Source organism: Nuphar pumila, chromosome 14 (assembly GCF_984573655.1).
Source record: "Nuphar pumila chromosome 14, dmNupPumi1.hap1.1, whole genome shotgun sequence".
Lineage (NCBI taxonomy): Eukaryota > Viridiplantae > Streptophyta > Magnoliopsida > Nymphaeales > Nymphaeaceae > Nuphar > Nuphar pumila.
The window spans coordinates 14956705-14968744 of NC_143262.1; the positions used below are offsets into that span (position 1 = coordinate 14956705).

Consider the following 12040-nt stretch of genomic DNA (forward strand, 5'->3'; position numbering starts at 1 on the left):
TTTTTAATTGCATTCATGAATAATAGCAATCTATGTCCACATGCATCAGACCTTCTTCCCCATTGCGACCTCTTCATCAGAGTTTGCACTTTCTCCTCCGCACAAAGAGCAACATCAAACTTCTGAACAATGTTTGTATTCGATCTAGCCACATGATCCTCACTTACATCTACTTTCTGAAAAGGGTCCACATTAATCTTAGCCCCTTGGTAAGGTACCTCCTCCGCCCTCTCACCACTGTCACTACAGGTGACTGCATCTTCAGCTTCATTTATTTGAGCATTGAGGTTAGCAACAACCTCAATGTCAACCAATGAGCCACCTTCTCCCTCTTTAGATGTTTTCGGGATGGGAGACAAGATAGTGCCTACAAACTGTTCAATTTTTTTTTGTATATTTTGCCTTAGATATGAGCCACTTTGACATTTGTAGCTATTCACTATACGATAATTTAGGTTTTCCTTTAACTCACTGTTTGAGCGCAATATTATGTGATTATCGAAGGTATATTTTTTGTGAAAAACATCAGACACCCACAGTTTTAGCTTTGGATATGGCTCCCTCGCTACTCACTTTTGCACACTAAGTCGTGCTTCCAAATTACCAGGATGACCCAGTTCATAGTTCTTCGTTGGCTTTTGTTGTTGTACTACAACAATAGAAGATGATATAGGTGTGGACCCCCTCATTGTCTTCTTCTTATTAGCCATATTGTGTTAATAAACAGATTCAAAATTTTCTATAATAACAAGACATGAAATATTGAATAAGCATTACAAAAAATAAACAAACTATTTGCGTTTCAAAAATCATTTAAAAAAAGAGAACACTATGCTTACCGAAAACATTGAAAAAGCATTTCATTTAAAAATAAATAAATAAAAGGGAACACTGTTTCATTGAGTTAAACAAAAGAGAATAATGTTTGATTCAACTGTTAAACAAAATAAAACATTATTCTTATTGGAAAAACACGTCGTTGATGGTTGAACATTAATGGTGTGCCTCCTATGAATGGTTGCCAAAAATAGTTGTCAAAAGGGAAGCAGGTTGGGGACAAAAGACAAAAAAAACCTAGATTATGTGAAAATAATCAGGTTGGGGACCATAGCGGGTTTATATATAATTCAAGAAAATATTTTGTAAAAATAAAAAATATCACATATTTCTCATAATTGTGTAAATATTTAAGTACAATATTTACGATATAAGACGATTCACAAATTACTTTATACGAGATCGTGCAGTGTATGCAAATAAGTAAGATATTTGAGAATTTAGTGGTAAGTGGTAAGTAAAGTTTCACAGACAAATTTATGTGATTTCTGAAAGTATATACGAAAAAATAGGGTATTTGTGAATTTATTAGTAAGTGGAGTTCCACACATAAATTTATGAGATTTTGTGAAAGATATACAAAAGCGTAGGATATTTGCGATTTGGTGGTTTCAGTTTCATCAAAAATTTGCAAATAAATTTATGCGAGTTCATAAAGACCGCATAAAAACATGTGATTTTAGATTTAAGTGGAAATTGGACCTAGCGGACAGACGATACAATTTTGTCGCAATAAAGCCTCAATTTACAATTGCAAAGGTACTAACGATGCCAGATATTTGTGATTTTTGACATCGAGAGAATATAAAAAATTGTAAGGTTTTTAGAGAATTGGGTCAAATTATCCGGTCATTTTTCATTTATTTTACCCAAAATCTTGGCGCAATTGATGTTTATTTTCTGGTTATGGCACCTTGCAAAAGAGCAGCACCATTGTAAGAAAGTTGCGTCTACACAATTTCTCAACTATCATAAACCAAAACAGGTGGAACTAATCACGGAAATGACGTGATTCATTTAGGCTGGAGATGGGAGCGGAAAGGAGTGTGAAGATAGCGCCTTTTTCAATTACATCCTCACAGGGAAGTTTGGCATCTCTTTCTTTTCCACTCTCGATACCCATCTCATCTCATCTCATCTCCAACAGCAGCTCCCAAACAGAGCCTTACTGAATTTCTGCTATCACATTCAATCAAATTTGGATGCTTTTTAGGGTAATTACCGTTGAGCCAAGCAAAGTAGATATTAGAGATTTGATAGATTAGAAACAGTATTTAATGGTAATAATAAAAAATCCAAGAAAGGACTTTCATTCAGTCAGTATTCACCCATAGATGTGTCTCTGGTGCAGGGTTGACATGTATGATGTCTACCAGCCAGTGGAAAATTTTCTCAGCTTGATGTAATTCTGCCACATTTTTGCAGTGTATCCCTTTTCCAGAGTCAAGGAATTCGACATCGGTGAGATTGAACTGGCAGGCAGGAGAAGATTCTTGCCCTTTGCAGCTGCCCGTCATGAAACATTTTTAAAAGCTTTTCCATTCTGTCAAAATATAGCAAGCATAGTGGTGGAAATTAAGGTCAGGCTGCATCCAGCTTGGGATGAGCTCAGCTCATTAGAGTACAATTGAATTGACAATGTTCAGGATTTATAAATGGCAAGTTTGTGATAAACAAATGAGATTGAGAGTAAATTATAAAATAATAATAATAATAATAATAACACCTACAAACAATAGCACTCAAGTGGTAGGTGAAGAAAATAGGGTTTGGTCTTGGATAGACTTAAATGTTTCCAAGCCAATTTCGGTTAGGATTCACGTGGGTGCTGGTCAAGTCCAAGTCAAACTCCATTCTTAGTATATACATAGCCCCTAGGTAGGTACAGATTAAGTACAAGCTAGTTCACAGTTCAGCTTGAGACAAAACAGCACAAACTTATGTTTTAGCAAACAAAACTAGTAAACTTGAAAGAGATGCAGCAGATGAACACTAGCACCAACCCTATGTAGCTTCACTTTGTTATGGCTTCGGCTCAGAGACGAATATCAGTGCTCCTCAGGGCTCTTTCCCATAGTCCTGACCATAAGTCAGCAATCATCACATCCCAAGTTCAGGAGGCACATAAAGTTGTACAATATGCCATACAAAAAATATCACGCCCTTCAAAATTTTGGGCTTGCAGTAAAAAATAAACTTGCATATATACACATTGCACCTTCAAGTCGGTATGGATTTTCTACAAAAAAATTCAATTTTGCAACTGTCGTCATAAAAAAATCAGTGACAACCCTGAAAAACTTTCAGTGCATGATTTGCCTCATCTCCATGACAGCCTCAAGACTTCTATCCTAGCTTCCTGCAATCCATCCATTGATTATAACAGGAAAATATTAAAAAAAATGTCTGAATAAAAGAATATAGAGATCAATGAGACAATCACAATTCTATTCGATCAACTGACCTGATGATATCTGGCATCCTTTGAGAAGGCAAGCATGAAACCAATATAATTCATTTCAAAATGAAGATATAGTACAACATTCGCTATCTGTCTCCACCAAACATCCCAGCTAGGTCTTTTGAACCCATTTGCTTCATCAAATTTTGAAGGCCACCCATGCCGCCAATTTGCTTCAGCATTTGTGGAGGAAGAACTTTGCTCATGTTCTGTGCATTCATGTTTCTAGACAAAGAACTCATTTCGCCTTTCTTGGGAATCTTGAGTCCCTTCATCTTACTCCATATCTTGGCAAGTCGCTTATACTCCTCTAGCATGTCCATGACCTCCCTGACACTGCAACCAGAACCTCGTGCTATACGCAGGATCCGAGAGTCATTCATAAGCTTGGGATTTGAACTATCTAATTCTGCAGTCAAGTTAATAATCAGTAAAAGACAAATAAATTGTACACCACTTCTGTCAAAATATCAATATTTCAACAGTTCATATGCTGAATCAAACTGGAAGACTAACAAAGCGTAACTCTCTCTACAGATGTTCTCATGAAATCAAACAGTTAACCACCTGTGATCTTTAAAACTTCAGTATCAATGGAACAAGAATATAGAATAAAAAATTCAAAATGCAACACCATTTCAAAAGTAAGAATCAGATGAATCATAAAGGTTGGCTGTGGTTAAACAGGAAAAAAAAAGGTGGTGGTCGGAACATCTATGCTGAATTACATGCACCTTAAAATGCATTTTCCACATTTTCAAGGATACTACAAATGTTAAAAGCATGAAGCAGAATTACCCCAGCAACTTCACCCAAAATAAATCAATTCTGTAATCCATATACCAGCTGACATTGTGAACAACTGAAGTTATGAACATTGGATCTTCAAATGCAGCAGTAAATAATTACAAAATAAAAACTTTCATAGCATTGAATCCCTGCTTTAGATGAAGAACTGGGGAGTTACATAACAGAACTTCTGTAACCTTCAATCCCTGATAACATGATGAAATAGGCAGAGAAAAACTGATGGTTGGGACAAACAGCAACGAATGCTACAGCAATCTCTTTGCTTCCCCCAAGTACCTAAAAGTTTCTTTTAATGTATATCCCCTTAGTTACAGAATGCCAAATCAGCATAACATTACAGCATCAAAGAGTACAAAGCTATAAAAGTTCATTTGGAAGAGAGTCATTGATTATATGGCTGGAAAGTCAACTCACGACAGAATAAATGGTGAGAACATAATTTATAAAGCAGTACTGAAATGCCACTACAATCTCACACCATAAGAAATATTTTATTAGAGCATTATATGAAGAATTCCATTATAATTTGTATGATGGATGCAAGTGGAAATAATAAGGGAAAGAGTGGGACAACACAAGTTTTAGCTCTAGATAAAATGAAATGGAGAAATAACTGTTGATATCAACCTCATGTAGTTGAGAATTGAGATAAAGAATTGATGATGATGATTTAATCAAAACTTCTCAAATGAACATAGATAAGTCATGTGCAGGGAATCTGTCTTTAGCAACATGACTTCAACAACCATATTTAGAAATTAGCACTCAACCATATAGAGAAACCAAAGTCCGTTTGGCTGGAAGCAAACAATTATGGAATAGGAGTAGGTAGGACAGGCCACCAAGACATCAACCATGAGCTGACAAGCCAAGCTACTCCAGTATGGCAAGCTACACCTCCACAACCACACGAGAACAGGTTTGCCACAAAATACAAAGATTCAGCAGAGAGTTCCAAAACAGATAACGGTAGAGAATGCCTAAGAAATAAAACAATCATCTGACCCATCTGTGAAGTTCAATTCTATCCATGCTAGTACAGAAATAACAGATAGGAAAATATCAATTTCTAGCCAAGATATGGCCAAACAGAACCGAAACATAACCAGCATAGGATGTTCCATATATCCTTCCCCTCTCCCACCCAAACCCTGACCAACTTTGCCAGAACTGACCACCTGCAATTATTGAATGCAGCTCAAGTTGACAGACACTGATACTTGACCGTACCATCTCTATTCAGTACAAACATATGCTAATTGACCAAAACAGAAGCATCAATGAGAACAATCAAAAGCAAACCTACATGTCAAGGTCTATACAAGTGAATGGAAAGTGCACTGTTGCAGTCCTTTCACTAGGAACAGCAGATGTTGACAAAGTCAAGGATCCAAGAATTTCATCATGTATAGTAACTCAACATGGACATGCAACCCAGTACCGCCACAATAATCACCAAGGAGCATTTGTCAACAGAGAGAAAAAAAGAGAATAGAGTATGATATAAGCCTACTTTAGCACATCAGGAGAAACCTTCAACATTGAAAAATCAAATTGAACCAATTCAAGAACGTGAGGCCTTTTTATGATTGCTATATAGCTTCCCAGATACTTAGCAAGAAAACACCCTCAGCATACCTTTTTCCAAAAAAGGAAGAAATAAAAAAAGAAAAAAGCATACTAAATTCAATTTTGATAATTGTAACTATGAAATTAAAACAAATCAAAGCAACCTTCATTAGTCATAGAGTCCATCATGGTCATAAACCTCTTGATCCTTGCTTGGCTTTCTTTTTCCCGGCCCTTTGGCATCAACTCGGAACTAAATCCAGGTATCATAGAGAAAACCTGCAAAACTAAAGGTTATTAGAAAAGAAAGGAGAAATCTTTGAACATTATGATTAATGGCTTATGCATAGAAATGTCCTACCTTCCCCCAAATTTAGTGTGCATTAGGATATAACAGGTGAGGATTCTTAATACTAGGACTACAATTTTGTTGTTTGAGTCAAGCGGAAAAGGGAAACATAGTAAAGGCAGCTTTCCTACTTTTACCAAACACAAAGACAACAATAACTTTTACAAGAGAATACCCATCACCATCTAGCGACTTGACAATAAGAACTTTATGGTTTCTAAAGAATCATAGGCCCAATAATCATGTGGGTTCCCAACTTCCCATGCTTTTTATTATCTAGAAAACCTCACTAAAGGGATTTACCACGCAATCTCCTAGTCAATCTTTTATCCAAAACTATAGTTGGCAAACTCGTGACTCGGGCTCGGATCGGACCCCCTACCGGGTCACCGAGTCAGCGGGTTGACTCGGTGACTCGGACGAGTTAGGACTATATTTTATAGTGTAAGCACATGAATAAGACATGTAAATAACTAAACTTCAAGCTAATATGTCAATAGCTAACTTACAAAAACATATAATTATACATGATTATTAACTTTTTTCATTGAACAATATTAGATTCCTCATAACAAGTGACTTTATATAAGAATTATGCATTAAAATAAAAAAATACATGATAAAAAAATGTATTTAATGGGTTGGATTGGCAGTCCTGAATCGTGACCCAGTTGGGGTCCAATCCAGGTTTGCCAACTATGTCCAAAACACACCCTTAATAGTTGAAGATTACACCTAATTATTATCAAATCTATATATTTTTAACAAGTTGAAATTCCAATAGCTATTTGTAGTCTCAAGTTTTCAATCTTTCGTCATGTCTAGTACAAGCAAATGTGAACATCCACATACCATGGACTTATCGCTAGGCCGGCTCAATTAGATTCATAAAAGTGAAAAGGATGAATGCCAATTCAAGCTTCCACAGCAATAAAACAATCAAAACTAATGACTTACAATAAAAAAATTATGAAATTGAAGTTGCTATTATTTGAAAAGTTGCAAGAAATTAGGTAAATAAATATTCTGAAAGAAAAAGGATCCAACAAATAACTAATTCATAGCTTTTAACCTATATATCACATACAACATGAGAAAAAAGTTTCTGTTCAGGAAATATCAATATCGCAGCCAACCTGTCCAATGGGTCCCATTTTCAGTATGTTCTGAAATTGTTCATACATGATTCGAAGTGTAAAGTTCCCTTCAGTAAGTTTTTGTAGTAGTTCAGGTTGCTGGTCCATAGGCACAACTTCTTGAATCTTGTCCATGAAACCAGACCAATCACCCATTCCTGTTGAAATATCACGTGGCAACTTTTTGTAGTTAGAGTAGAAAAGAAAATTAACATGAAAATCCATCAAGACCACGACGAATGGGGAAGAACACATGATCAGACCTAAAAGTCGACTGACAAATGGCTTAACATCAAAAACTTCAAACTCATCCATGTGCTCTCCAGTTCCAATAAATATCACTGGACTCTTTGTGGCTGCAACACTGAAAAAACAGAGTACATATATTTTCAGTTGTCTAGGAGAAGAGATTCCTGATACTCTCAAATCCTTGACAAGTAGGCCTAACAAAAGCCAGTAACTTTTTAACTGATAAAATTTAGTACCACATGAAACAAACATTTATGCAATGCAAAAAATATGCATGATGCATATCTCTGAGTCATATGCACATGCTGGTTATTGTAGAACTGTTGAGAGCAAGAACTCATGAAATTATCGTTAAAGTCCCTCCCCTCAGTCCTGTCCAACCTACTTTTCTTCACTGCCATCCCCATAGTTTTTCACCAATACGGGCTAAATCCAGGCCAATAAAAACAGATCCTCCAAAGGCAAGAGCAGGTATGAGAGAATGTATCAAAGGTAATTCAGATATTCTGTGGGCAATCCTTGAACCATGAACAATAACCAGCATCTATTGAAGGCAACACACACACACACACACACACACACACTCTCTCTCTCTCTCTGCAGAAAAATAGTTGCCAAGTAGAAAGTCTTCTATCTATTCATGAGTTTGGTCATAAACTATAAACTACTTTACCTTATGTTGGAAGAGTGTCTACTAAAGGCAAGCCCTGGTACTAGCAGGGTTTCCCACAGGTATGTTGAACCCCTTACATAAATGGAAGAAATCCCAAAAGCAACAACTACCAACACATCTTTAATGATCATGGCTCTAATTTTTAACGGCAAGCTGTCAACAAGAGTTCTTCAGAAATTCAGGCAAATAGCCAATAAATGCAAATTCTACACAGTTAATGAGGTGGTGCACTCACCCACAGTAAAATGTTAGCACTTGTTAAAGTGGTAGCTGTAGTAGTTTGGTGCAAATTCTGTCTATTTTATAAAAAATATAACAAAGACAAAGGGGGATCTGCCTCCTTAGGAATCTAATGCACATTGCCTACAATTATCCCCTACTTACATACAATGTTGTGAAAAGCATTGAGGCGTAGCGGGGCGTAAGCCTCAATTTTTTTTTTTGAAAACTTAAAAAAAACTATAAAAAATATCTAAAATTACAAATAAATAAAAAATGCTTTATTGATGAAGCAACAACCAACAAGAAATAAAAAATTTAAAATAAATACCAAAAAAATATGAGATTAACATGTAAAAGTAACATTAATGCAACAACTTGATCTACGTAAGTATCTAAGAAATAAAATGAGCTTTCATTTAATAAAAAATTAACATTAACAATCAAATGCATAAAAAATTAACATTATCTAATCCAATGAATTGGATATGTTTAGAAAGCAGCAAAAAAACCAATTGGGGCTCGATTTGTCTGGTAGGAGCAGCTAGTGCACGTCACCTTGTGTTTGGGTGTTGCAGGTTAAAACCCAATGGTATAGTTGTATAACTGGTAGGGGTTTGACTAACCCCAGCTTGCCTTTCAAAAAAATGCAAGGAGAGCAGAGAGATACCGAGAGACGCAGGGAGAGAGAGAGGATTGGTACATACCTTTTGTGAAAGTGTCTACAAAGAGACAATACGCATACAAGCACTAATACCTCACAAGAGATGTGCACAAAGGCACCAAATATGCACAAAGGCATAAAATAACACAAATATGCACAATGGCATGTAAAGAATCTCTATATTCGAAAAGAGAAGGAGCTTGAGTCAAGCTTATTCAAATACAAGGGGAAGTCCCCTATTTATAATACACAAAAGGAACCACTTGGAGGGGCCCAACGACTACATTGGGCCCCCCAATGTGGGTACAAAAAGGACAAAAAGAAAAAGAAAAGAAAAGAAAAAAATAAAAGAAAAAATATAACCATATTTCAATTGAAATATGTGTAAAAGGTAAAATGACAAAAATACCCTTTATCGGTTTTTACAAAGAATGATATAAATATATATATCTATGAATATATACATAGAGATACGTATACATATATGTAGGATATATATGTATATGTATCTCCTATATGTATATATATAGATATATATAATACATTGAGTACATTTTGACACCCCCCTCAAACTTAGGGAGCGATGACCGCAAGTTTGCCAAGGAGAAAATTAAATCCAGGAGAGCAGAGCACCTTGGTAAAGAAGTCCACCAATTGATACTCGGATGTCACATATGGAAGATCAATGACCTTCTTCAGGTATTCTTCTCTAACATAGTGGCAATCCATTTCAATATGCTTCGTGCGTTCATGAAATGTGTGATTTTTGGCAATGTATATTGCGTTCTTGTTGTCACAACACAACTTTGTTGGTTCTTGAATGTGAACTCCCATATCTTCTAGCAAACATTGAATCCAAACTATTTTCATGGTTGTGGACGCCATGACACGATATTCAGCTTCAGTAGAGGATAGAGACACCTTTTGTTGTTTCTTGCATCTCCAAGACACTAATGATTCTCCTAAAAATACAGAAACCAGTGGTAGAGTGACGGTTATTAGGGTCACCTCCCTAATCAGAGTCAGTATATGCAATTAAATTTAATTCAGAGGATGAGGAAAGAAAGACTCCCTTATTTACCGTCCCCTTTATATATCTGATGATGCGAAGAATGGTACCCATATGAACGGTTGTAGGGGTATGCTGGAATTGACTGGCAATATGAACTGCGCGAGATATATCGGGTCTGGTGATGCTGAGATACATCAATGAACCAACCAGTTGTCTGTAAGGAGTGGGATTATCTAGAGGAATCCCGTCATCAATTTTCAACTTTGCCCCAACTACTTCTGGTGTTTCACAAATTTTGTCATCAGAAATACCTGACCGGTCAATGATCTCACAAGCAAGTTTAGTTTGGGATAGGAAGTATTCCCTATGAGAAAAGACAACTTCAATGCCTAAGAAATATGTCAGAAAACCTAAATCTGACATCTCAAATTTTTCTATCAAGGCATGCTTAATTCTTTTTATTCCCTTGACATCATTACCTATAATTAACATATCATCAACATACAAAAGCAAAATTACAATTCCTGCATCAGATTTCTTTACAAACAGGGCAGTGTCAGTATAGCATGATACAAAACCATTTTTTGTCATTAAGTTGTTAAAACGATCATACAAAGCTTTGAGAGCTTGTTTTAAGCTATAAAGGGCTTTTCGTAAACGAAAAACTTTTCCATTAGGACAATTCATTCCAGGGGGAGCATCCATGTAAACTTTTTCATTTAAATCCCCATTTAAAAAAGCATTTTTAACATCCATTTGGTATACGTTCTATTTTTTAATCGACGCAATGGTAATAAGGCACCTAACTGTAACCATACGTGCAACAGGAGCAAAAGTTTCATCGTAGTCTATCTCATATTCTTGACCATAACCCTTAGCGACTAGACGAGCTTTATATCGTTCAAGAGTCCCATCAGTCTTGGTTTTAACCTTAAAAACCCATCTACACCCTATAGTTTTCTTACCTTTGAAAAAATCTTGAAATTCCCATGTTTTAGCATTTCTAAGAGCCTTAATTTCATTTTCCATAGCCGCTATCCATTCATTTTTCTTTTTGGCTTCTTCAAAATTTCTTGGTTCTACGTAAGAGTGAATGGTACTAAGGCAGGCTCTATGTTTGGGAGAGAAGGAGACATAGGATATGAATCTAGAGGAGGGTTTCCTATTTCTCTCTGTTCTTTGCGAACTTTCACTACTTAATGTAGTCATTTCATTATATTTTTCTATAACACTTTTAAAACTGTTTTTATCTCTATGTGTATAGGTGATAGATTCTTTGTTTGTTCTATCAGCAATCTCTTGATAGATAGGAGGATGAGGAAGATTGTTATCTTCCTCTGCTTCATTATCGCTAAGATTATTTTGTATGGTCTCATCATCACTAATGTCATCATCTTTAGACAATAGGTCGAATAAGAAAGAATAATCTACACTTTCTTCATGAGAATCATTTCTTTCAAAACCACTAACATTTTCTAGAAAACTTACATTTGTAGATACATATAATTTGTCATTCCTAATATCATAGCATCAAAACCCTTTTTGAGTTTCGAAGTATCCAAGAAAAGCACATGGAATGGCTTTTGGTGAGAGTTTATCATTCTTATCTGTAAAAACAAAACACTTGCACCCAAAAACCCTTAATCTACTATAATCATGGTCTCTTTTATACAAAATTTCAAAAGGTGAAACCTTATTTAAATTTTTGGATGGGAGACGATTTATGAGATAGACGGACGCAGGAGCCGCCTCGGCCCAAAAGCTTTTTGGAATGTTTTATGAAATAAGTAGGGTTCTGGATGTCTCAATGATGTTCCTATGTTTTCTTTCGGCCAAACCATTTTGTTGAAGTGTTTTGGAGCAAGATTTTTGATGGATTATTCTATGTTCCTCAAGATAGCTCTTAAATTCATTTGAAAGATATTCTCCCCAGGAATCAGTTCTAAATTTTTTTAAATTTTTCGTCGAATTGATTTTTAATCATCATATGGTAGGTTTTGAATGTTGCAAAAACCTCGTGTTTATGTTTGAAAAAGTATATCCAAGAATATCTAGAATAAT

General features: G+C 35.7%; 1 protein-coding gene across 1 annotated transcript in view; it reads right to left on the reverse strand.

Moving 5' to 3' along the window:
* Window positions 1-2956: 2956 nt before the first annotated feature.
* Window positions 2957-12040, reverse strand: part of LOC149816476 (signal recognition particle subunit SRP54 2-like) — a 40366-nt gene continuing 31282 nt past the window's right edge. The window contains exons 7-11 of the mRNA XM_089986842.1: window positions 7426-7526; window positions 7163-7320; window positions 5842-5956; window positions 3302-3707; window positions 2957-3196 (exon numbers count right to left, since the gene is read on the reverse strand). Of these exons, the coding sequence (XP_089842968.1) occupies window positions 3385-3707; window positions 5842-5956; window positions 7163-7320; window positions 7426-7526 (697 nt within the window). The 3' untranslated portion in view covers window positions 2957-3196; window positions 3302-3384. The remainder of the gene's footprint in view (window positions 3197-3301; window positions 3708-5841; window positions 5957-7162; window positions 7321-7425; window positions 7527-12040) is intronic.